Source organism: Oncorhynchus gorbuscha, linkage group LG21 (genome assembly GCF_021184085.1).
Source record: "Oncorhynchus gorbuscha isolate QuinsamMale2020 ecotype Even-year linkage group LG21, OgorEven_v1.0, whole genome shotgun sequence".
NCBI classification, from domain to species: domain Eukaryota; kingdom Metazoa; phylum Chordata; class Actinopteri; order Salmoniformes; family Salmonidae; genus Oncorhynchus; species Oncorhynchus gorbuscha.
The window spans coordinates 50,379,243-50,406,281 of record NC_060193.1 but is presented as its reverse complement, the minus strand read 5'-3'; the positions used below and the strand labels follow the sequence as shown (position 1 = coordinate 50,406,281).

The 27,039-nt window shown below is 42.8% G+C and overlaps 1 protein-coding gene across 3 annotated transcripts in view; it reads left to right on the top strand.

Annotated features, from left to right (window-relative positions):
- The window catches only part of LOC124008377 (E3 ubiquitin-protein ligase Midline-1-like), a 51,566-nt gene extending 26,898 nt beyond the window's left edge, over nt 1-24,668 (top strand). For all 3 annotated transcript variants that reach the window (XM_046319611.1, XM_046319608.1, XM_046319610.1), the window contains exons 2-10: nt 1,661-2,435; nt 12,583-12,678; nt 16,778-16,885; nt 17,960-18,108; nt 18,262-18,389; nt 19,164-19,307; nt 21,514-21,675; nt 21,930-22,137; nt 22,820-24,668. In XM_046319611.1, coding sequence (XP_046175567.1) covers nt 1,722-2,435; nt 12,583-12,678; nt 16,778-16,885; nt 17,960-18,108; nt 18,262-18,389; nt 19,164-19,307; nt 21,514-21,675; nt 21,930-22,137; nt 22,820-23,168 — 2,058 coding nt within the window. In that variant the 5' untranslated portion in view covers nt 1,661-1,721 and the 3' untranslated portion in view covers nt 23,169-24,668. The remainder of the gene's footprint in view (nt 1-1,660; nt 2,436-12,582; nt 12,679-16,777; nt 16,886-17,959; nt 18,109-18,261; nt 18,390-19,163; nt 19,308-21,513; nt 21,676-21,929; nt 22,138-22,819) is intronic.
- The last annotated feature ends 2,371 nt before the right edge of the window (nt 24,669-27,039 follow it).

The following is a 27,039-nucleotide window of genomic DNA, read 5'->3' as shown; positions in this document are numbered from 1 at the left end:
AAAATACATTATATACATATGAGATGAGTAATGCAAAATATGTAAACACTGTTAAAGTGACTAGCATTCTACTTATTAAAGTTATTACTTGCTTTGGACTTTTCCCAGAGGAATCCATTCAGCTGTATCATGGTTTATCCGGTGTTATTAGGTTGAGAGCAGACACTTCGACATGCCGTCGCATACTTCAATACCGTACACCGAAGTCAAGGGAGCGATTATCTTCACTGAGTTCAGGGAAACGATAGGGTCACTGCAGTTGTCTCTGTGATAGACAAGTCACTGCTGGTACGGTGCGTGCTACATTGATTTATTCAGTTCTGTATCAGGTCAATTTAGGCATGTTTGATGTTTGTGTTTTTAAAACGTACGACGCGTTACACATTGTATGATCCTTCACAATGAATGTGTTTGGTCACTTCAGCTTCTGTCCGATGCCCGAAGGTTGAAGCATTCTGCAGTTGACACTCAAGTGAACTCAATGTCCCCGATCAGAGGAATACAGAGACCATTCAATGTTAAATAAGAAGTGTTGTGTCTGTCACTGTTCCAGAGGGGTAGGGGAGTGGCGTTGCTTAGCAGTCTAGTCCCACTTGGAACTAGGTCAGAGAGATGTATAGTACTGTACTTGCTGGACACACAAGTACAGAAAACAGTGACATCTGTTGAAAATACTACACCCAGGGACATCCCTGGAAAAACGGCTTTATTAGAGGTAGGATTATGCTTTGACTTTGAAGGATTGTTCACTTATTGACAGGAGACTTTGAAGAAGGGTTCAAATTGAACCGCTCAATTAAATCAGGTCAGTATTACCATGGTCAAATAAAATCACATAATGGTTCTGGGTAGCTGTAAAATCATTATATTTCCTGGTAGACAGGTCCCGTTTCCTGTGCACTGCTCAGCATCAGTTTATTGAAAATCATTTGCCCCTTGCTGTACTCGGGCCAACCTGAAGGCTGAGGGTACATTTTCACTGCCGCAGGACTGAGAAAAGGGCATGGCGTCGGGAGAGTATTGGCAGCCGCCACCTCAGACAATGGCATGAGTGTTTAGTTGACCTGTCTAGACAGCGTCGTGGGGAAGCAAGTTTCAGTTCTCTGTTCTGATGAGTGATTATCTGCATTCAGCATCAATTGTGGATGAAATAACCCACCTGGAGGCCTACAAAAAGGATATACAAATGTATATTGCCAAATCTATTGAGTTGTGTAACCAGGTTTTCGATAGAAGTAAAAAAAGACATCCCTCCTTATTGGTTTTGACAAGGGCTCTGGGTCACCGTCAGTCAGTGTGGTACAGCTTGCCATTACTGAGACAGATGTTTTAACATAAATTGTACTCCTGTCCTCTGTTTATTAACATTAGACATTCAAGACAAATAAATAAAGGAAACATAAAATAACAGAAGAGACTTTTGCTTTGTTATTAATATGACCTCACCTTTTTTTTAGCACAGCATCCACCCATATATTGTGGACATTTCAAACAATACAAGCTCTGATCGCTCAACACTCCACGTTTTTGATTAATTCATTTACCCCTTCATTTTCATTGAAGTACTACAACTGATGACAATGGAAATGATCAGTCAACTGTAGATAACCATTCACGTGTATTTATCTGAACGGTTCAGTCTTTTTGTCCACCTCTCCAGATAGCTGAGCAGTTACCCTGGATTTCGCTGACACGCCCGCGCCTGAGTTCCACCTGAGAGGATGGACGCGCTGGAGTCAGAGCTGACTTGCCCAATCTGCCTCGAGCTCTTTGAGGACCCACTGCTCCTGCCCTGTGCCCACAGCCTGTGCTTCGGCTGCGCCCATCGCATCCTGGTCTCCCACTGTGCCTCCAACGAGCCCGTCCAGTCCATCGGAGCCTTTCAGTGCCCCACCTGCCGCTATGTCATCTCTCTCAGTCCGCAGCGTGGCCTAGAAGGACTGAAACGCAACGTCACCCTCCAGAACATCATCGACCGCGTCCAGAGGGCTGCCTCCTCCGGCCCCCTGGCCCTGCTGCCCCACAGCGGGCCCAACTCCCCTAGCGAGGACGCCGGGCGATTCGCCCTGGCCCTGGTCCCCGCCTCCACCGCCATGACCAGCCCCGGGACGCCGCCCAGCCACGTGCAGTGCCAGTTCTGCGAGCAGGACCCGCCGCAGAACGCTGTCAAGACGTGCGTGACATGCGAGGTGTCATACTGCGACGAGTGCCTGCGTGCCACGCACCCCAATAAGAAGCCCTTCACGGGCCACCGTCTGATCGAGCCCATGCCGGACTGCCACCTGCGGGGGCTGCAGTGCCTGGAGCACGAGGAGGAAAAAGTGAACATGTATTGCGTCACCGACGAACAGCTCATCTGCTCGCTGTGCAAACTGGTGGGAAGACACCGAGACCACCAGGTGGCGGCCTTGAGCGACCGCTTCGAGAAACTCAAGGTAAGGGATAACTTTTTGAATGTATGCATGAACCTGGTCGCTATGCTCTGCTGGTGGACATGTTGTTTTGGGGAGGGGCGGCAATCAGAACTGCTGTGGATAATGTGTGTGACGGGGTAAAGAATTAAAAGCGAGAAGTGAGGAGCTGTGGAAAGCTGTGTGTGAAGTTGAAAAGAGTGAGAAAGGGAGATGCCCGATTGTGCACTCGCCATCGTAGGTGTGACTTTGTAAGTGTAATGTTGTGGTGAAGAAATGCAGCTACTATATTTTGTTTTGAGTGCACTATAATCCGCACTAACTATGTAGCCTAGATTTCCAACAAAAATGATGTTATCATCTTTTTGTTTCATCATTAGTGGAGCGCCCTAATCATACAATTAGCACAAGTACTGCACCGCCCCAAAATGCCAAGAGGGTCTCTCTGCATCTCTCCTGTGCAGGCAGTGTGAAAATAGGGGCTCATTAGTGATGAGGAAGAGTGCTGCATCCAGAAGGTTGAGGTTAAACAGGGGTAATCGCTCCGTTTGGTGGGGGTTGGTTTAATTGAGTGTGACTGGTAGGTCGTGTTAAAGGCTGCTAGGGAGGGCCCACTGGGAGATGGCCTGTTATTACCCCCTCTTTCAGGGGGGAGCTGAAGCACACTCGGGGAGGGGGGGGGGGCTGTCGGATGGGGGCCTGCTGCCATGTGAAGAAGGGTGTCTGTTAGGGCATGGTGGTCCCCAGAAGTGTGATGTTTGATGGAGGTGTCCTATATGGATTCTGCAGGACAAATTAAGACCAGAGTTTGATTTGTGATAAGGTCATGTGTGATCACTGATTTTCAGTTTGGCATCTATTGCACTCTGGTCCATCTCTCCTGTGTATGTTAAGCGGTCTAGAAAAGTGTTCTCATTACAGAAGCAACACATGAAGTCCAAATGTAACTATTATCAATGCTTCATTTGTAAATCGGGAGGTTCTGAAACAGAATGTGAGCGCGAGAGGGGGGTGACCTGTGGGGCTCTGAGGTACCGGAATGCATGATTAAAAAAACAGCTTTATAGTAAAGCATCGCATGCTTATCATTGTATTTGCCGAGTGGCACAGAGTAGTAGAATAGAGGCACTTGCAGAAGTTGCACAAATGACGATGTTATTTGTTGCCTATGGTCTGGGAAAAATGTGTCCTTTTCTCAAAGCCTTTCATGCAATTCTACGTCATTTTAAGTGACTGGTGACTTTAACAGAATCTTTTTGAATACAGCGCAAATGATTTAATTGACAGGCTACTTTGACACCGACAAAACGGATAATATGAGATCAATTAAAAAAAACCTTGTCTTGAATCCATCAAAGGCTGCATTTATACAGGCAGCCCAATTCTATATTTTTTATCTATCTTTTTTTCTGGAAAAGATCTGATGTGATTGATCAAAAGACCAATTAGTGGGAAAAAAATATCAGAATTGGGCTGCCTGTCTAAACCATGTCATTTTGTACAGTATGAGGAAGAATTAAAATCCTGAAAAAGCTTTCCAGTTTTACTGACTCACTCACCAGTCATGGTCAATGCGCTGGTGTCAACAGCCTCTCTCTCTCTCTCTCTCTATTGTTTTACTTTGTAAAACAATGCTGTTCACTGAACAGGCCTATTTGGAAGTTGATCAAATATTTTGGTATCCTACATACATATTAGAGTCTTCTCTTTTCAGCAGTAACCATTTGCTTTCCAACCTACGTTTTCCTGTGATTGTATTTGAAATATTGCGAAAGGTCTGTTTAGCTATTCACTGGCAGATTTGCCGCACATTCCCGAGGCAAATCCTTGTGTTTAGGCTACACACAATCCACACATATGTTATTTATTTTAAATAAGCTATTGATCCTCTGTGGCTAAATTATAGACGTATTCCTGGTGTAGTATTCTGAATTATTTCATAACAGACAGACAGCAGCAATTCTGTAATTTAGTGCAACGCTGGAGAGGTGATAGTTGCAGGCTCACGTCTATCAGAGCAAGAGAGAGACGGAGAGAGATCAAAGAAAATTAATATCATTCTAGTTCTGTGAGTGATTTAAGAGTACTTCTCTCTTTTCACAGCAACCGCCACCAGGCTACAATGTTGTGCGAACCATAAACCCGGGCCGGGTTTACCTTTCACATGACCTTTTTTTCCCACGGGGCAGATCTCTTTTGTTTGATGTTTACATTGTAAACAGTGTAAATCACGTTTCATGCCAGGAGCGGTGGGCTACCGGACCCTTGCAAAATGGAGAGGTGTTGGGTCCTATTCCCGGAAAGATCCAGCTCAAATGAAGCACTGGCTATTTTTGTTTTTCAGAGAGATGAACCATTGCTGGAGCATTTGTTATTCTACACTACAGTGTCTTTCTGCCTCACTTCCATATTATGTATGCTTTACGACTGACAGATGCATTCATATTAAGGTCAGTGGATCTCCCAATTAGTACACTGAATCATTTCATAGTGGTATATATGCATTACTCATGGATCTTCTGCACTTAAAAGGCATTGCACAAATGAGCATAGCAGAGGATACACACTCATGTAAGAATGCATCGGCCGGTCCTTACCATTCTGCTGCCCTTGGTGAGTCCAAAAAATGCTGCCCCCCTCAAAACTAGAATGGGTACCTGGGTGCATGATTACAGACTAGCAATGGGGCTTTGGGGTTCTTGGTTAGAAAGTGGAGATAATTCCTGATGCAGTGACAACGCAATACCACGTGTGCACTGCAATTGCAAAATAAACACATTTCTACCTACTGTAGAGGAAGAACATGCTGATCTATGTCCAGTGAAGTGGATCTTTTTTGGGGGGTAATATTCTCAGTGTTGAGAACCCTTTACATTTTCCTATATGACTCCAGTATCAATTAAGCAACAGAATACAAACATTTGCTTCCGTTTGGAGCCGAATGATCGCAACCCAGGATTGGCTTACGATGGGTTAATACTCTCACTCTGTGACAGACCTGCATCGAAAGGCCTTGTGCTATAGTCTAATCTCTCTCAGTTCACCTTTTGAAGGATTTAAAGATTCATACAGTCATAAAAACACTCCTGTAAGGGTAGGCGAAGCTCAAATGTAGGTCACTAACTACCAGAACCCTTTGCACCACACCATGTCAAATTCATGCAGTATTGATTTGACCTTTAATTACTCATGAAAGAAAACATTAAGGATCATTAAACATGTACTCATATTAGGCGGAGCTACCGAACGATTGAAGGGAAATGACTGTCCTATGATTGCAGTATTTTCAGTGGTGGCAGTGGGCCTCTGTGAAGGGGCTAGGTCATTGTGGTTACACCCTTTCCTTTTGGGAGATAAAATTACCATTTCACGGAAACGTACAGAGAGAGGAAATGGTTCAAAATAGCATCAGAGGTCCATGGATCTGGGTCATAGAGGAAGCTCTGATCTAACAATGCAGAATCACAATAAACTTGTTGTAGCTAAGCAAAGACCTTTGACTGTCCTCTGCCTTCCTCCCCTCCCCAATGGCACAGCTCCTGGCTTGGCCATAACTCTTCACTTTACTCAGCCCAACTGCAACTTCTTCCCCCATGCCCGGGAGTAATCGAGTCATACTGTTACACGGTCATGACCCTTTCCCTGCAGCCTTGCCTCTGATCTATGACTGGCCATGCAGATGACTTTGTGTCTCAAGGGTCTAGGCCAAGGGAGGGACCACAGACAACACAAGCATTGACTGTTTCTGAAGTGTTATCGTTACGTTACGTTTATCACGAACATTGCAAATAGATGGTAAATAGTAAAATAAATGATTTTGTATGCATCATTTGAAGTCAACAAAACGAATGGCACAAAATCACATGGAATTAATGCAGATGTACTTCATGTATGGATCCTGCAACTTTCCCACATGGTGTGCACATGAAGGCATGGATGCCATTAAGTGAGAGTAAATAACTCAAAGCTGCTTGCCTTTCTCCGTAAACAAAATCGCTGAGTTTATATCAGACAGAAACGGCTTGGGAAAATGAAACAGGAGAAATGGAGAACTGATGGAGATGAAGCGAAAGTTGACGCAGATAAAGTGAGGAGAACATAATGGCACACAAACAAACAAATTAACACTGAGACAAGACACACCAGCAAACACAAACACATTAAGAATGAAGCAAGATGTGAGAAGTTGATATACAGTACATCAGAGAATTTGATACACAGTCTATAGCTGTTTCAACATTATGTATCCTCTGCTCAACAACCAACAAGATCTTATGGTCTCACTTCAACGTTTGCACAGGGGGGACAAACGTCAAAACTCGATAGCTGCGTTTAGGCATGAATTCCGACTGGTTAAGGTAAGGGTTTGGTATAGGGTTAAACCCTGTGAGACCCAAGCATAGGCCTCTGACTACGGTTTAGGGTTATTTTTATTTTTTTACAGAAAAGTTGCAAAAATTCACCATTGGGCATCAATGGTAGGAAGAATTTGTGTTAAAAAAAACGTAAAATTCTATAAAAACCATATAAAAATATATCAAAAGCATTGACGTGCTGGCGCATGTTCTGGTGGGTCCTGGGGGTGTGATCTTTGACCCTCTGTAACTTTCTCACGCATCATTACTGATGATTCATTCAGGATGACCCGTAATCATGTTGGCATCCACATTAATGTAGAATTGTTTAGAAACATGTTCTATTCTCATTTACAATATAAGTGACTCCAAAATGACACAAAACATGAATTACCATTTAATTATTTTGGGCATAAAATAATCTGAAACTCAACCAAAACTAATGGCAAATGCATCCGATACGTTTGTAGAGTCACAAGCTTGATGTAGTCATTCCGTGCTAGGAATATGGGAGCAAATACTAAACTTTCGATTACTTTATTTTATAAGAATCATTTTGACACCTACCTTTTTGAGTGAAAAAAATACTACTTGTTAATCAAAATCTCTTTCTCTATGCAATTGGGTTAGTATACAATAATATAATTTCCCTTTTTTGCATACAGTTTAGCTCAGTATTAATATGATTTATTTCATACAGTCATTATTGCTCATCTTTATCAGGGATGTCAATAATTTCAGGCACAGTACATCTAAAATGCAGTTATATTGTCTGAAATAGTAAAATGCATCAACGTTTAAACATTTTAAACTAGAACACCCCCTCGTCACACCCTGACCAACTACACTATAGAGAAACAAGGGCTCTCTATGGTCAGGGCGTGACACTATCACTAAATGTGAAGACTGTATATAATCAAATCAAGTATCTAGGTTGAATTATTATGTGATTAAACTAATCATGTAAACATTAATTAACTAGGATGTCGGGGCACCACTGGAAAAATTAAGAGTAAGAGTTATAATTTCCCGAATTTAACTCTTCAAATATTTTAATATCTGATCCATAGGTCTTCTATTAATGATTTATTATTATTATCACCCACACTCTTGGCATTCTTGGCATACCCACACTCTTGGCATTCTCTCATCCAACTCATCCAAGAACATATCAATTAGGTTGAGGTCGGGTGATGCAGCACTCCATCACTCTCCCTCTTTGTCAAATAGTCCTTACTCCGCCTGGAATTGTGTTTTGGGTTATTGTCGTGTTGAAAAACAAATGATAGACCCATTAAGTGCAAACCAGATGGGTCGGCATATCACTGCAGAATGCTGTGGTAGCCATGCTGGTTAAGTGTGCCTTGAATTCTAAATAAATCACAGACAATGTCACCAGCAAAGCACCCCCACACCATCACACCTATTCCTCCATGCTTCACGGTGGGAACCACACATGCAGAGATCATCTGTTCCCCCTACTCTGTGTCTCACAAGACATGGCAGTTGGAACCAAAAATCTCAAATTTGGACTCATCAGACTAAATGACACATTTCCACCGGTCTGATGTCCATTGCTCGTGTTTCTTGGCCCAAGGAAGTCTCTTCTTCTTATTGGTGTCCTGTAGTAGTGGTTTCTTTGCAGCAATTCAACCATGAAGGCCTGATTTACGAAGTCTCCTCTAAACAGCTGATGTTGAGATGTGTCTGTACTTGAACTCTGTGAAGCATTTATTTGGGCTGCAATCTGAGGTGCAGTTAACTCCAATGAACTTATTCTCTTCAGCAGAGGTAACTCTGGGTCTTCCTTTCCTGTGGCGGTCCTCATGAGCGACGGTTTCATTATAGTACTTGATGGTTTTTGCGGCTGCACTTGCAGAAACTTTAAAAGTTCTTGATATTTTTCTGATCGACTGACCTTCATGTCTTACAGTAATGAAGTGACTGTCATTTCTCTTTGCTTATTTGAGCTGTTCTTTCCATATTATGGACTTGGTCTTTTACCAAAAAGGGCTATCTTCTGTATACCACCCTACCTTGTCACAATACAACTGATTGGCTCAAAAGCATTACAAAGGAAAGAAATTCCCCAAATTAGCTTTTAACAAGGTACACCTGTTAATTGAAATGCATTCCAGGTGACTACCTCATGAAGCTGGTTGAGAGAATGCCATGAGTTTGCAAAGCTGTCATCAAGGCAAAGGGTGGCTACTTTGAAGAATCTGAAATATAACATATATTTTGATTTGTGTTAACACTTCTTTGGTTAATACATTATTTCATATGTGTTATTTCATAGTGTTGATGTGTTCACTATTATTCTACAATGTAGAAAATATAAAACATTGAGAAATGAATGAGTAGGTATTCTAAAACTTTTGACTGGTAGTGTAGGCTTCCAAACTCTGCTTTAGATGATACTGACTTTATGACCAACATTATTCTATTCACACTTTGTAGTAGGTGTGTCCAAACTTTTGACTGGTACTGTATATATACATATTTTTTAGATAATCACTACATCTTAGAGAAGACAGCAAAACAAATACTACTAAGAAATAAATATGGTTGTAAGGAAATGCATATAGTGTTTGACATGACGTTTTTGACATTTGACAGTTTGACATGTTTTAGTTTAGGACCAATAAGATGCAATATACCTCGGCGCCGTAGCTTGCGTTTCAAGCCCTTCCTCTATCCTAATCCACAACGCCCTATCAAGCCACGAGCCTACTAGATGGTAATAGGTGCTCACATTACCCCTAGTGGATGGTATCGAAGGCATCTCCCGACATCCTGGGAATCTGGACAAACGTTGAATCCTGAAGTGGATCTGGTGTGACCTGGCTGCAACAACAGCGCTAGAGGGTGTTGTGATGTGTGATGACCCGGTGGACATTTTTCAGAGCATCAGACTGCTTGTTCAGGAACACCCAGACACAGAGTGAGCAGGAAAACAACATCCCACCTGCCTATGTGAAAGAGACAATGGTGTAGCAACGGTATAGGATCATCGGTCTACTCCCATGACATCACTGCCTGAGGCTAACTATGTCTAACACCACTGCATGTCAGTCGATACCATACACAGGGAGTTAAAACAGGGATAAAACATGTTTCTTGTTGTTATTCCGAACAGGAACCTGTTGCTCAGAGACCTTTGGTATTGTGTTATGTAATATTGGGGAATGGGCACTGACATGATAGGACAGTTCTTGGGGGCCATTGTCTGCTAGCTTTTGTTCTTTTTTTCAAATCAGTGTCTGGCCAGCGAATCCAGGTATACGCTTGCATGTAATTAAATGCCAGGCAAAGCACGAAAACCAGTCTAGTTGCCCTGATGTACAGGATGCAGAAGAAGTTATGTCACATGCCATGTTTTATCAGTGACCTTGTTTACAGCATAAAGGTACAGGACCTGACGCACCATAGAAATGATTCATTTATTTTACTCAGGGGTGTGAAGTGTTGGCCTCCTAGGACTCACGCATCTTTCATGGGATGCTCACATCGGACTATGGGAGAAGGAGAAAAGGGCAAAGTCGTGATCCTAGTACTCCTGAGTCACACCGTTCATAAAGGCAAACAACGGAGTAGAAATTGATATCCAAAAAGGTTCATACTTACAAATGTATAACAATTTTGGTATTTACAAGCCACACATACATTATAGGTTGACTTTTGCATTTAGATAAAAACAGCCTTGCCTGTCCTCAGCCCTCTTTATGCTGTGATCGTATCACATAAATCGTTTTTATTTTTAGATGCCCTTGGTGTTTCCTCCCATATAGATATTATCAGATATTGAATAGTGAACATTTTTTCCTCGTAGCAAAGGGTTCTTACAGGGATCTTAGAAGGTCAAGTAGCAAGAAGCCATTAAAAGTGTGGTGAGTGGTAGCTTTCTCTTGATTAGATACAGATGTTGAAGGAAAGACATCAGAATATATTTCCTTTGTAGTACTCCCTGCAACTGCATTCAATGTCATCTGGTCACACTCAGGAGTAGCGCACTTTTTTTTTTATAGAACTGTATTTAAATCTCAAAAGTTTCCATATACCCTTCCACTAATGACCAGGGATTTATCCCAGTTTGAGTTGTTAACTACACAAATGTGGCTAGTGATATTTTGCAATGAAGAGAACTAGTGTATTTGGTGAATGGATACAGTAGGCTGTCATTTCATATACTACATTATCTCCTGCTGAGAGAACATTCAAAATAAAAACTGACTCTAAGGATTCAGGTATTCCGTCCTCTTTATTGGCATTTTGGTTTTAAAAACAAACCATTTTGAAATATCTATGAATATGACAATTACATTGAGTCTGAGTTCAACCATGTGCCTCCTGCTTAATGTGAGTATTTCCTTTAACCATCATAGACCTTTCTTTACTCCATACAGCCAAAGATCTTACAACAGAGGTCTTATCTACGTGATTTGTTTCTCGGTGTGTCTTATTTACTCAACATGTTTTCAGACAACAGGCTTGGATCACCCCAACGTTATCGTACATGATTCCCCGTACAACAGTTTCAAGATATGTAACAGATGCTTCTTTCACATTTCCTCTGACACTCTGATTTATTCTGACCTCTTACTAGGTGAAGAAGAAGAAAATGCTTGATAATTATTCTCAACCTAGAGCGTGTCCACTTTAAACTCAGTGAATTGAGAATATTGGCTATAAATACATGAGATCAAGAGTAATTTCTCCTGACCCGAATACAAATTTACAACAGGGACATTTCAATTAATCTTCTCAGGACCGTGGGGGACAAATTCCATTGTATTAGCGTCAATTTCAATCGCACATTAGATTGAACATGCTGAGGAGACCATAATGGAGGGAGTCACATGGGGCATACTGTTTGACCCCTTAGTTTGGTTTCCAGTGATACCTATTCAATATGTCCAATCAAGCAAGAAGACACACTAGTAGTCCTTGTAGTATTGCTGTTCTCCTGCATGGGTTCAGTTATTTTTACACCCCCGTTGATCATGCCATCCCCTATGGTCCTTAATGTGTTTTTTTTGTGTGTCATCATCGTATTAAGGCCATCCATTAGACTGGTAAACCCCCCCAACCGTATTCTTCTGCCTGGCTCGTCTGTTGTTTATGTTGTTTACCCATGGGGCAACTCCATTTAATCCCTACTGAACATCACATTGTGGCTTAATATGGTCGGTTGGGCAATAATATGATAGAATGTTGAAATAAAGAAGACAGGCAGGCAGAATAGGAAGTTGAATAGGGGGGAAAACCATCAGGAAGAACAGTTCACATAAAGACTCTTTGATAGGTAGATGGGCTGTCAGAGGAGCTTTTGACGCTTCATTTGCCGGTCGGGGGGGTTTATGCATGAGGTTTTTTTTCCCGGAGTGGCTCAGGCTCTGGCTAAGGCTCTGCCAGTAGTGTTTGGCTGTGAGTCCTGCTCGGAGACTGAGTGACCGGGATGAGGCGTTATCGGGACGAGGGACAGGGGCAGCGCCCGGAGGTTAGTCTCCAAATTGTCCAAAAGCAAGTGTGACAACCATGGATGAGATTTTGGAAAGGGAATAGGGGAGGTGAAGGAGGAGGAGAGGAAGGAAGAGGGGGAGGAGGAGGAAGCTTCTCTGTTTTGGCTTCATGATTTTGCTCTCTCTAAAACAGAAATGTAGGACCTCTAACACCTTTTGATCAGCTTGGTTTTGTGTTTATTTTCTCTTGAAAGTATGGTAGGTTGCTTTTCAGGCTTGTTCATAAGACAAACAAGGACAATAATTGTTGTTTTCTCTTCTGTCTTCAATAGTAATTTCCTCTTTCTTTTGCAGCAAGCGTTGGATTCCAACCTGAGTCATTTGGTCAAGAGGAACAATGAGTTGGAGGGGTTGATGGGAAAGTTGATCCAAACCTGTCAACATGTAGAGGTGAGTGCTCTATGCCACTGACCATGCCATTAGTTCAGACATGCACGTGCAAGGGGCATGCTGTATTTAGTTAGTCTAGTGCATGTGATGCACGCCCAATTCACCGTATGCTGTTCACCTCAGAGAAAACGACAAACTTTGTTCATTTTTGTATTGGTGTCAAATTTAAAATGAGAATGATGATTTTCCTGACATGCTTATGCCCATGTTGTCCTGTCATCTTGAAGTAGTTTATGTGGCCACGGATGCTCCTGCTCCTGTCTCCGCTTGAGTTTGCTCATCTGAATTTGCATGTAGAATCTTGTTCTACAATTTCAAAATGCACTGATATGTAGGCTACTAATCATTGAGTTGTCAAGCAACACATTATAAAAATGTATTATATACATGTCCAATTTAAATATGCACATGTACAATACAATCAGATTACACTGATGTATCTATACGAAGACAAAAGATTGGTTGTGTCACTTTTTAAGCCTTTCTGACCATAGCCACTTGTTCTTGGTCTGTGATGATTCAAATTAGAAGCGCCTGAGAGGAAAGAGTCATATCTCCATGGTGGAAGAGTGGGCTAGGATATGACATGTCCTGAATCTGTATCTTTATACTCTAAGCAGAGGTCGTATTATGTTTCCATGGCCACTGTCACCAGTACACTAAAACGTTTATGGACAGGCCGCAGGTCCACTTTGGTCATTTCATTTAGCCTTTTAAAATCCACAAACCTGGTCCTTTCAAAACAGATGTATTTAAATAATGCATCAGAGAAAAAGAGGGGAAATATCTGACCTCGTTTTCATGGTGGATGTAGGTCGGAACGAATGTGTACATGGTTTTTAAACACACTTCCACCCATTAAATAATGAGTGTGTAGGCTAACTCTTGAGTGTTTCTGTGTTTTTGTATGTGTGTGTGCGTGTGTGTGTGTTTGTGAGTGTGTGTGTATGTGCAGCTTGTGCTCAGTGAATCAACTTTGCAAAAGTAATTTGCGTGAATAATTGAGGAATGTGGAATGACTTGCATAATTATTGTGCAACTCATGAAACAACTTCATTAAATCTGTAGATTGTAATTTGCTATATCCACCCCAAGGATTACAGTTAGAGTTATTTTTAGTATAGTCATCATCACTGTGCCTAAATGTGCAAGGGAGTGGAAAGACCCCCCTTTCTCAGCACTTAACGAGAGTACACAGGACGCGTGTGTACTTTTTGGAGATCGCTAAATATTTTAAAGCCTTCTAAAGAAAATCAGCCTCTCTTCCAACTTCTGTGAAAAGTTTGAGCTCTTTTGACGTGCAAATTCCCCAGAAACGCATTTACTTCGGGTTAAATTAATCACTTATGCTCCTGCCAAAGACTCTGTCATGTCCGTCACACACCCTCTTGCCATGGCAAAAGGCTGAACCCACAGTGTCAGTGACGTGTACTCATGACGCTGTCATGGCAACATGGCCACAGCATGTGTGTGTGTGTGTGCTTGTTTGTGTAACGGCGTTCATCTGTTGAATGAAGAGAGTCGGACCGAAATGCAGCGTGTTGGTTACTCATGCCTTTAATGAAATAAATCGCGGTACATGACAATAACTGAAACTAAATACAAAAACAACAGAACGGAACGTGAAACTAATTACAGCCTATCTGGTGACTACAACACAGAGACAGGTACAAACACCCACAAAATACAAAGCGAACTCAGGCTACCTAAATACGGTTCCCAATCCGAGACAACGAGAATCACCTGACTCCAATTGAGAACTGCCTCAGGCAGCCAAGCCTAACTAGACACACCCCTAATCATACACAATCCCAATGCTAATAAAACCCCAATACGAAACACAACATATAAACCCATGTCACACCCTGGCCTACCCAAACATATAACAGAAACACAAAATACAATGACCAAGGCGTGACAGTTTGACTGTTTTTGTAGGTATATAGGGGAGAGAGAGAGAGAAAGAGACAGAAATGTGAGGCTAATTAATAAGTATTCATCTAATCTAATGAATCTAAGATTTCACGAGATGCTAGAATGATTTAAGAGGAATACAGTGTGTCCTCACTGAACATCTATCTCCTACTGTAACACATAGATGGTTCATAAGACCTAAACTCCACAAATATTCAATAGTAGATCAGAGGGGGGAGATAGAGTGAGGGAAAAACGTTAACCCACTGCTCCTAGGCCGTCATTGAAAATAAGAATTTGTTCTTAACAGACTTGCCTAGTTAAATTATTATTATGATTTTTTAAAGGCAGCTGGGATCATAGTCACCAAGAAAACAATTGTTAACACACTATGCCGTGAAGGACTGAAATCCTGCAGCTTCCGCAGGTCACCCTGCTAAGGAAAGCACATATACATGCCCGTCTGAAGTTTGCCAATGAACATCTGAATGATTCAGAGGACACCTGGGTGAAAGTGTTGTGGTCAGATGAGACCATAATGGAGCTCTTTGGCATCAACTCAACTCGCCGTGTTTGGAGGAGGAGGAATACTGCCTATGACTCCAAGAACACCATCCCCACCGTCAAACATGGAGATAGAAACATTATGCTTTCGGGGTGTTTTTCTGCTAAGGGGACAGGACAACTTTACCGCATAAAGGGACGATGGACGGGGTCATGTACCGTCAAATCTTGGTTGAGAACCTCCTTCCCTCAGCCAGGACATTGAAAATGGGTCGTGGATGAGTATTCCAGCATGAATTGATTGATTGATTGCTTCTGTGGACAGGTGTTTTTTATACAGTAAACAAACTGAGATTAGGAGCACTCCCTTTAAGAGTGTGCTTCTAATCTCAGCTCGATACCTGTTTAAAAGACACCTGGGAGCCAGAAATCTTTCTGATTGAGAGGGGGTCAAATACTTATTTCCCTCATTAAAATGCAAATCAATTTATAACATTTTTGACATGTGTTTTTCTGGATTTTTGTTGTTGTTATTTCTGTATCTCACTGTTCAAATTAACCTACCATTAAAATGATAGACTGATCATTTCTTTGTCAGTGGGCAAACGTACAAAATCAGCAGGGGATCAAATACTCCTATAAACCCTGTGAACGTACAGTAGAGAAACCCACTCACAAGGCGAAGGAACCTAATTACTGGCGTTGGAAAGACAGATCTGTGTGCGTTTCAATGAGTCCCTTTCATATCATAACCAGCCTGTCCACACCAGGGAGTGACCGTAACACACCTCGTTGGCTTGGCAACTCTCAAACAATCCCCTCTTTCACGACTCCCCTCTCTGCTTTTCGCTTCGCTTCGGTTTAAACTTGTCCAGGTGGTGAAATCTGTGTTTCACCAGAACATAACAACGGGCACCAAAGAGGCATCTATTTCAAAGGCCTGTGGCTAGTAAAGTGGATCTGAGTGTGCATGCACTCAACAATCACAAAGCTTCAAGATCTGTAGACTGATCCAAATTCTACATAGAATTGAGCACTGTTAGACTCAGCAAAACACAGGTGCAGGCATTCCCTATCTTCTGTAATAGCCAGACACAAACACAGATTAAGGTACTGTGGTTCAATGTTGATTCATTCCCCTAGAGGTTATTATTTACAATGCAAAACCAATTGACATCTGCATTATCATTAGTTGAACTATAGCTTTAAATGGATACTGCAAGAGTCTGACAATGAATGTTTTTCTACTTTTCTCTAAATCATTGCACCGAGACAGGTCGGGACAATTTGATAATTACAAACCGTTAATGGGATACCGTGAGATTCGTCTTTTGACAAAGCCAGCGTCAGATGAACTTGTGGCTACCATTTTTATATCTGCATGCAGTATGAAAGAAGTTAGAGGTAGTTTTGCAAGCCCATGTGGAACCACCGCTAACTAGCGTTAGCGCAAACCACTCGCTAGCGTTCCAGTAGACTTCCAGTCATTGTGCTGCCGCTAGCTATCGTTGGCACTTGAAACTACCTCGAACTTTCTTCACAATGCACACAGGCATAAAAATGGTATCCACGAGTTCGTCTAACTCTGGGTAAGTAGAACACTACATTGGTTTGTAACTGCAGTTTACTTAAGGCTGTGAATTATCAGACGGACGACTTATGTTCCATTGGTGTTTCTCAGGTCAATGCATCACGGCAGGAGGGGAAGCTGATGGAAGAATGCGACCTCCTGATTGACATCATCCAGCAAAGGAGACAGATCATTGGGACCAAAATCAAGGAGGGGAAGGTAAGATCCAGGAGTGGCCATGGGGGTCTGAAAGGGGAATCCCATCCAACACACACACACAATCCTCTGCACTTTCTCTGAGCTGCAGTCTGAACCGTACGGCCTGGGAGGGAATGTAATAGTAAAACAACAGAAGGGTAAATGTCTCTCGCCTTCTGTTCGGGGTCTGCATTGGATCTGTTGGAAAGTCCACCGTCTGTTCTCTCTCAATCTGTTCATTTATGATGCAAAGTGAACATTTGAACAAGGTCACCAGGGGAATTGGACCATGCTTAATTATCAAAATGTCCGACCTACAGGGCATGTCTCAATTATTTCTACTGACTGACTGAGTTGGAATTCGCTCAAAGCTAACTATTTGTAGTCAGAGAGGAAATGAAAAGGACTTCACACTTTGTGTTACTTTTACTTGCTTCAGTTCCCTTGCTGTATTTCTGTTGGCGTTGGAATAACCAAAGCAGTCCAGGGTTAGTCAGATACCAGGTTCCTGCAGTTTAAAGGGCGGGACATCCTTCCTTCCTGGTCTCGTGTCAGGACTTGAGTCAGGAGCGGGCATTAAAGTAGAAGTACCAATATCAGGGGCCAAAGAGGCAGTTTAGCTATGGCCTTTCGGCTGGAAATGAAAACCTGCCTAAACAGGAATCCTTTATGGTGGTCGGTTGCCGCTGAGACGATAGAGAGACAATTTGGTATTTTTCCCTGCTCCTACTCCTCTGGTATTGTCCAGATATAGGATGCGGGAGACAAGTTGTTTCATATAAATACCAGAAAATTGCAACAGAAATATACACATACGAATGACACCAAAGATTAGCTGTTTAGTGAGAGTGGGTCAGAACATGTTGATGAGGGTAGTGTGTCTGACCTAAATACAACATAGAACCAACCACATTTCAGAGCCCTCAATCACTCTCTCTAAACCTCTCATTAGGTTAAGAAAAAGCAACAAGCAAAAAACCTCTGGATACGATTCCAAACGCCCCATCTGGGCTAAACCTCTACCATCCCTGACGTGGGATTCAGTTAATCACCATCGACCCATTCTAACCCACATCTGTCGTATCTGCTCTATAGGCAGTCCGGATCAGGAAGCTAGCCCAGCAGATCTCTAACTGTAAGCAGTGCATCGAAAGGTCCTCTGCTCTCATCACCCAGGCCGACCAGACCCTGAAGGAGACGGACCACGCCCGCTTCCTCCAGACCGCTAAGAGTATCACCGAAAGGTGAGCCAGGCCAGCAAGGAGAGAGTGGTAGAAATTCACTACGAACACTGACTAACCATTGGCCAATGGCCAATGGCCATTCACGGTCAATCCAATGTGCAACGTAGTGGGATAGTTGTGAACTAAACCCTCTGGGATATGTGTTTGCGTTAGGGTTTCCATGGCGACCGCCTCCTCTCAGGTCCTGATTCCAGAGATCAACCTGACAGACACATTTGACACGTTCGCTCTGGACTTCACCAAGGAGAAGAAGCTGCTGGAGAGCCTGGACTACCTCACAGGTATAGAGTACAATCAGCTCTGGTTACTAGTAGTGGTGGGCGCCAAAAGTGATAGTTCAATACAATGTATATTTTGGAAATATTTTAATATACTGTAAATTTGTTGCCTATATCATGGTTTTGCTTTATATCATGTAGCTATAATCTATTGTTAAGAGCATCTCTCTCTATAAACATAACCTAAAAATGTGGTCGAATGAACTTAACCTTACTGTGGTCCAAAGTTCCACATCTACATAATGTCAAAATATTCTTTGTTTTTGCAATGTTATTGCATGTTATTGCAGTACACATATGAATAGGTTTCTGTGAGATCGTGGAAGAGGTTGTTGTTAGGTCTTTGCGATGGCAGAGGGCTTCGCTTGAGCACTGGCTCACTAAGTGAATTAGTCTGAGTCATCGATGTGTACTCACTGGCGGAGGGTGAGAGCGAGAGAGGGTGAAAGCGAGAGAGGGTGAGAGAGGGAGAGAGAAAGGGAGGGAGAGAGATGAGAGAGAGAGATGAGTTGAGAGAAGAGAAATATGTCATCAGCCAAATCACACTGTCAACCTCTGAAATATCATCTGGGCTATAAATGGTCATTAGCAAACAAAAGCATGGCAATCAATATAAGTCACTAGCCTTCAGTCCTCCTTTAAGAGCCACAGTAGCTTGTTTGAGGTCAAAAGACATGCTCAAAGGTGAACCGCTGTTATTCCATTGTTATTTATGCCAGAGCACGCATAGCATTTTCCATTCTTACCCTTCTCTAATTTCTCATTAACATTATCTAGCGCCAAGTCCTCCGGGCATCAGAGAAGAGCTCTGCACTGCATCGTACGACACCATCACCGTCCACTGGACCTCAGACGACGAGTTCACAGTGCTTTCCTATGAGCTCCAGTATGCTATCTTCACAGGGCAAGCCAACATTGTCAGTAAGTATCTGGGTGTCGGCAAAAATGCAGTCACACATACCAGGAACACCTTCAAGCACACAACTATCTTCATAGGTCAAGCCAATGTTGTCAGTATGTATCAGGGTGTAAGTTAAACTACCCTCTGGCATACCAGACACACCACCAGACACACAATGGTATCTTCACATGGCAAGCCAATGGTGCTAGTAAGTGCACAGAACGCCTTGAGAGAACACTGTGCTCACAACTCTCTCCTGATGATACATTTTGTATTTTCCAACTCAAAGCCCCGCAATAAATCAAGTGCAAAGCCAAACAGCTGGAGGACTTAAGAATCAAAACCGAATCATGCGTATCTTCTCACCGAGCCGGTCGACTTGGGCCAATGGGGTGAGCTCAAATCTCAGGATCTCAGCTTGAGTTATTACAGTGTCAAAGGGGACCGAGTGGGAAGGAGAGAGGGAGACAAGCTGACTCGGAGCGAATTACAGTCATAACACGAATCAGTGCTCAGAGCCCTCCTCCCCCACGGATCACGCCTGAACGCCACACTCATGCATACTTCACTGGGCAAGCAATATAAAATGAGGTCAGGGGATGGGAAATATAGCTTCTTAGATGAAGAGAACAGAGGAGGAAGTGTGGTTTGATGAAAGCGGACAGCTAGCAAACAAGGTTATAGGATGTCACGAGAATAAATAGGATATGATGTCTCCTATTGTGAGCATCTAACTTCACTTCAAACAATAGCATTTAGCAACAGCTAAAAGAAGAAACTGAAAACTACCAGAACTATAGCTTTAATATTGCAATACATCCCCAGCGTTGCTGCAATTTGGAACAAGAGCTGCTGGCTTTTTCCACGCTTTAATCATGTTGAAAACTCCAGTGCCCCCAAGTTTGAATGCCTTTTTGAAAGTCTTTCGATACCGATATACAAAATGAATGAACATAAATGTATAATAGAAGTCTCCCAGGTTCACCCTTGAATGATAATTGAACATAACAATTGTGTCAGATGCTGTCTTTGGAACTCCGTTGAGCAGACGACTCTGGAAGGGCCTTGAAACATTTCTTTCTTCTCCCAAGTCTACCAACATCAGCACTTTTCATGAGGGGTGGCGTAAACCCAATGTGACCCGTGTTTTTTCCCCCACTTCCCCCTCTCCTCATCCTCTGCACGCGCTATGTTCTCTTCCCGCTCTAGGTTCACATCCCATCACCAGGTCTAAGCTCTGGGCTGAGGCTGAGGTGTTGTCACAATGTCACATCTTAGAAATGTCTCCGAAAAACATGGCAGAGGAAAACGGGTGACGGCAAACACTGGTCCCGTCGGTCTCACTCAGGGTCATTTAACTGCGGGCCAATTTAATAACTCACTGTGTTTTCTCTCACCAATGCAAATGATGTGTGGCGGGCACTCCGTTCCAAAATGGCTGCCGTGTGTGAGGTGAGAATGGCGCGTTTCCATTTCAAATATGAACAAACGTGCGGTACTTTCACAGTGCACTACACATTTACAGCAGGGCAGCCTTCAGAACACACGTTAGACATGATGACGGGGTATGGTGGTACATGGTAGCCTATAGGGAAGGGCAAAAAGGTGTAACGGGTTCGCAGATGATTGAAAAAGCCATAGAATGGATTGAGGAAGTGACTGATTGTGGAATTTGGACAACTCCTCTCTATCCTATAGCTCTGGTCTCCTAGGATCACATGAATCGACTTCCTCCCCTTCTAACACAAACAGACTCAAATCTACACCTCTCTAACACTATAGATAAGACTTCGCTAACTACAGGATGAGAAAATACAATATGTCAGGGGGAAATATGGATTTAATTAGGTGAATGTTGATAGTTGGTCCAAGTATGATACTTACCTTGGCTGAGGATTGGCTGTCTCTGAGGCAGGCAACGTAAATCATTTCCTCATTATGTGACAATGAACTTTGCTCATGTCCTGGAATTCGGCAGTTTACGAGTGACCTTATTAATTGAAAATGTTTGCTCTTCAAAGTTTATCAAGGCCACAACACTTCAACAACAAAGTACGTGTACATGTGTAGTCTGTGTTGTGGGTCTGTTATAGCCACTCTGTGTGTGTTTATGTGACTACGTGTGTACAAACGGAGACATATGTGTGTTCACTCATACTCACCAATGCATAGCTGAGTGTGTATGCATGACACCACGGTAACTGTGAGTCTGTTTCTCCCTCCCAGGCCTGTGTAACTCAGCAGACAGCTGGATGATTGTGCCTAACATCAAGCAGAACCACTACACCGTCCACGGCCTGCAGAGCGGCACCAAGTACATCTTCATCGTCAAAGCCATCAACCAGGCAGGTGCCCGCAGCAGTGAGCCAGGGACACTCAAAACCAACAGTAAGGGCTCCATACATTACACCATAAGGAAACTTGGCATAATGACCTGCAGTTTTAGAGAAGTCTCTTGTGATTCTTAGCTAATATGGTCACAGGATTATGTATCAATACAGTGTCCATATTAGGACAGCATCACATGTCGGGATGGCGTCCTAATATGGACACCATACATACAGCTACTGCCTTCATAGCCTATCCTATCCTAGCCCCTTGCTAACTTAACCATGTTGTCTCTCTCCGTCCTCTTCGTCCAGGCCAACCTTTCAAGCTGGACCCCAAGTCCGCCCACAAGAAGCTGAAGGTCTCCCATGACAACCTGACGGTGGAGCGCGACGAGACGGCATCGAAGAAGGGACACGGCCAGGAGCGCTTCACCAGCCAGAGTAGCTACGGAGTCGTCGGCAACGTTTACATCGACAGCGGACGCCACTACTGGGAGGCCCTGATTGGAGGAAGCACATGGTGAGTTAGACCTGGGTGACCTGATGGACCAATGTCTTGCTCTGAACCACATGGTGTTTGGCGCGTTGAATCTGGCTAGGTAGAATGACAGAGATAGAGGGGCGGTTGTGTTACGCCACTTTCTAAGTAACTTTAAGGCACATTTATACAATGTAGACAGAGAAAGATTCAATGCACATTTAATAACTATGAGTTTTTAACACTTGGTAAGTGTTCAAAAGTTGTAACGGTTCTCTTCTTCCTCTTCCTCTGAAGAAGAGGTGTATAGCAGGGATCGGACCAAGACGCAGCGTAGTTATAATTCATGGTTCTTTTAATAACGAAACTATACATGAAATAGACTACAAAACAAGAAACATGAAAACCCGAAACAGTCCCGTGTGGTACAAACACTGACACAGGAGACAACCACCCACAAAACCCAACACAAAACAGGCTACCTAAATATGGTTCCCAGTCAGAGACAATGACTAACACCTGCCTCTGATTGAGAACCATATCAGGCCAAACATAGAAATAGACAAACCAGACACACATCATAGAATGCCCACCCAGCTCACGTCCTGACCAACACTAAAACCAGGAAAACAAACAAGAACGATGGTCAGAACGTGACAAAAGTGTTGAAGTGTTTGGGGTTTAGAAGCTTGTTAACAGTGTCTTCTTACTTCTTTCTCCTCAGGTATGCGGTGGGCATCGCCTACAAGTCGGCCCCCAAGCACGAGTGGATCGGCAAGAACTCGGCTTCCTGGGTCCTGTGCCGCTGCAACAACTCGTGGGTGGTGCGCCACAACAGCAAGGAGCTGGCCATCGAGCCTTCGCCCCACCTGCGCCGCGTGGGTGTCCTGCTGGACTACGACGCCGGCTCGCTTTCCTTCTACGACGCCGTGGGCTCGCAGCACCTGCACACGTTCCACGTGTCCTTCGCCCAGCCCGTGTGCCCCGTCTTCAACGTGTGGAACAAGTGTCTGACTGTCCTCACGGGTCTGCCCATCCCCGAACACCTAGAAGGGTTGGAAACCCAGGACTGAGACCCCCTGGGAACTAGAATTCCCCCTGGCCAAACCAGACTAAGTTGGTTTGGGTTAGGTTAAGCCACCTTCAAGGCACTTTGGGCCTCTATGAACTAGCAAAGGTCGTCTTCAATCTTGAATCATCTCAGAAAACGTCATGCTACCACCTCATTTCATTTCATTTTAGGCACTTTGGACCACCCCTTGGGCCAATGTCAATCACACAGACCACCCTCTATTCATCCACAGAACGCTGTTTGCAGTGGGAAAGAAGGAAAAACCTACGAACCTGTACTGTTGTGAATTATAGCATTGCCCAACTCCCACATTCATGATTATGGAACCAAAGTAGACATGAATTTAAATGATTTTATTACTATTTTCTTGTGCTTATATGATAAATATTCATTATTGAAGTGTAAGAAATTAGCCTAGATAAATTCCAATATGTACAATTACCCTTATGTTTACACATTGTTCATACATTATTTATGGTCAGTTTACCAGGGATAGGAGACATTTATAAATCTAGGGAAATTATTTTGATGCAATTTATCGATGTTACTTTCTAATCTAGAAAAGGTATTGTGTCCTAATACATTAATGTGTAAATTATACATATTTTGTGACAACATAATTACTTTCTTCCTCACAGTACCTTAAACCCACAAGTGTAAAAGTACTGTCACATTTTAGACAAGCAGGGAAACACAACAAATTGCGTCTTAAATTTTTGTCATGTTTTGTCCTCTTTGCAATGGGATAGGTCCTTTGTTGTTCAGCCATGCATGCTAGTGAGAATCTCTCAGGTCTATTCCAAATCCTGTTTTCATCCATGAAAATAATGCAAACTACTTTGTACTCTCCTGAGTGAATACTGACTTCCTACTCTCTTTAGCAGTTGTCACAAACCTAAACTGAAAAACACTTCCACTTTGTTGTTAGGTACAGTGAGGACTATATTACAATAATTTATCTTTTCAGATCCAGTGGCCACTGGGCATTTGTCATCCATATGTCACACAGGGAAGCACCACACTTACAAACTCGGTCATTATTTCACCAAGGTCGATGCCACCACGAGCCACAGCTTGACCTCAGCTTGACCACTGTATGACCCAGTGACCATGAACTCAAACGTTGTATGATACGTCTCGCCACCACAAACAGGCACTCCATGATGTACATATTATCTTCTCCTTTACTCTGTCTTCTTTCGAAAGAAGGACCATCGGACTATTTTACAGACCATCCTTAAGTTTTTAAAGGAACACAATGGATTGGTTCACTCATTAATATGTGTCTTAGGTTTGGGATGATCTGTTTCCTTGTAATGGATGCAGCGATTATCTGCTCTTTAATGTTGCCACAAAAACTGTTTCAATTCAGTTGTATGTTTGAATCCAGTGGACACTATTTTAGGAAAGAGGATCGGAATGCTTGTGTCACTGTACAAATATGAAGTAGCATTTGTCGATTGTCAAAGGTTCAATAAAGAAAGATACATTTGAACTTGTTTACTGCCTCCTGTACTGTATATTTTATACACACTGACACACACACACACACACACACACACACACACACACACACACACACACACACACACACACACACACACACACACACACACACACACACACACACACACACACACACACACACACACACACACACACACACACACACTTTGTTGTAAACATCACTTTAGCAATAGTTACCTAATATATCGCTTTTTCTCTTTCTAGAGCCTTGCCTTCCCACCATAAACCGGCCCAACCAGCCATCTATCGCTAAGTTTAGCCTACAAGCTGGTGAATTTATCTTGAGAACTTCCTGTAGACAACAGGGCCTCTTCCTGGTCCGCTAGAGGCTTTTGTCTCTGGTTCACAGGGGCAACGGTGTGACCGGGCAATATGGGCCTTACCCAAAACAATATGGGCCTCAGACAAAACAATATGGGCCTCAGACAAAACAACAAAGTCCTGAATACAACTGACTGGGGTCCTTCCTCTTACAACTAACATACATGTTTGACAACAGTGTTTGGGAAGGTGTGTGTGTGTGTGTGTGTGTGTGTGTGTGTGTGTGTGTGTGTGTGTGTGTGTGTGTGTGTGTGTGTGTGTGTGTGTGTGTGTGTGTGTGTGTGTGTGTGTGTGTGTGTGTGTGTGTGTGTAGTACTCCACTGAGTGTCTCAGGGTTGCCATCCCGCTGGGCAAAAACTGTGAAAACGTGGAAAACTGATTGGACTTGCAAAAAGTAATCATTTTAATCATATATTTTTTAAAGCTGAATTCAATGACAGGGTGACATCTTTGATTGATTTCACACTTGCATCATTTAGCAGACACTCTTATCCAGAACAACTAGGGTTAAGTGCCTTGATCAATGACACATTTCTTTTTTTTATCTTCACCTCGTCAACTTGTGGATTCAAACAAGCAACCTTTTGGTTACTGGCCCAATGCTCTTAACCGCTAGGTTACCTGCCGTCAACATATCACATTGAATTCACGTTAGTTGACAACTCAACCAAATGTAAATCAAAAATAGATGTTGAACTGACATCTGTGCCCAGTGGGATGGTACAGTGATTCTCGCAGCTCTTACACCAGCCCAGGAAACTGTTAGGATGACATGATTTTCAATGACATCTCTTTTGGTCCCCCGGTAAGAAAGGCTTTAGGGATTTCCTGTGTGTTTGGTGTGTGTGTGACGGCATATGTACGTTGTGCATGAGTGAATGTATATGCGTGCATGCATGCATGCTTGTGCGTGCATGCGTGTGCGTGTGTGCAGACAGGTGTGCGTGCATATGTGACTGTGTGCATGCATGTGTGTTGTTCATGAACTTACAGTGACCCTACACATCAATTACTGGTCAGTGGAGGTCATGACTGAGCAGGAGCGCTGTGACATTTCCCTCATGGCTGGATGTTTGGCCAACACACCAGGAATCTTAGCTACCCGTAAGAGAACTGCCCAGAATCACAATCTACAGACACAGGAAGTGAAGGATAGTTGATAAGAGGGAAATAGGAAAAATAACAAAAACAAATGTCTATATCAACTGCCTTCATACAATGTGATAAACATTGTCTGGTTTCATGTGGCTATTTAGATGCATCTATACACATTTCAATAGGACACCCATATTGCTGGTCACGTATTGAAAGGAAAATAAGAAAAAGTTGGCCACATATTTATATTTTACATTATGGCACATGATACTCTTTTCTTTAAAGAAAAAGTATTACATCAACTGTGGATGCCGAGTTGAGTCAACTCCATGAATGGCCAGCAGAGGCCAGTATAATGTGAAAAGAAAGTACTTCATTATCCATAACATCATTTGGAAAAACGATGGTCTCGTGCCAATGTCTAACGATCAGGGTAGTGATATTAGTATGATTCATTACAATAGGACCACACATGCTCAGTTGAATCTGTGTAGTCTGGCTCTTAGTATGGGTTATGGTGATGGTTAATATCTCTGACACAGGCGTCCAGCTATCAACAATGGTCTGACAGTACTGATTGTGCTTTATCAAAACAACATCTGTGAATTTGGAATACTATAACATAAACAAAGAAAACAAATAAGGGAAAGATCCTATTAATTCACTGACTACAGCTGTTCCATTAATCAACGTTGGATCCTAATCAAAAGCTTACTAATTCCTCGTACACAATGTTTTGCTTCCTGCCATGTGTAATAAATTGCCCTTTGATTCGCTGTGTGCCGCTGATCGATCATATGAAGGCTGGGAAGCAATTCAATTTGATGATTTAAGTCCTCCTGCAATGGGCACAGTTTTTCTCAAGTTATCTATCTGGATTTTGCCTAAATGCATGGAAATAGAATGAATAGAATGGGAGTCCCCATTCA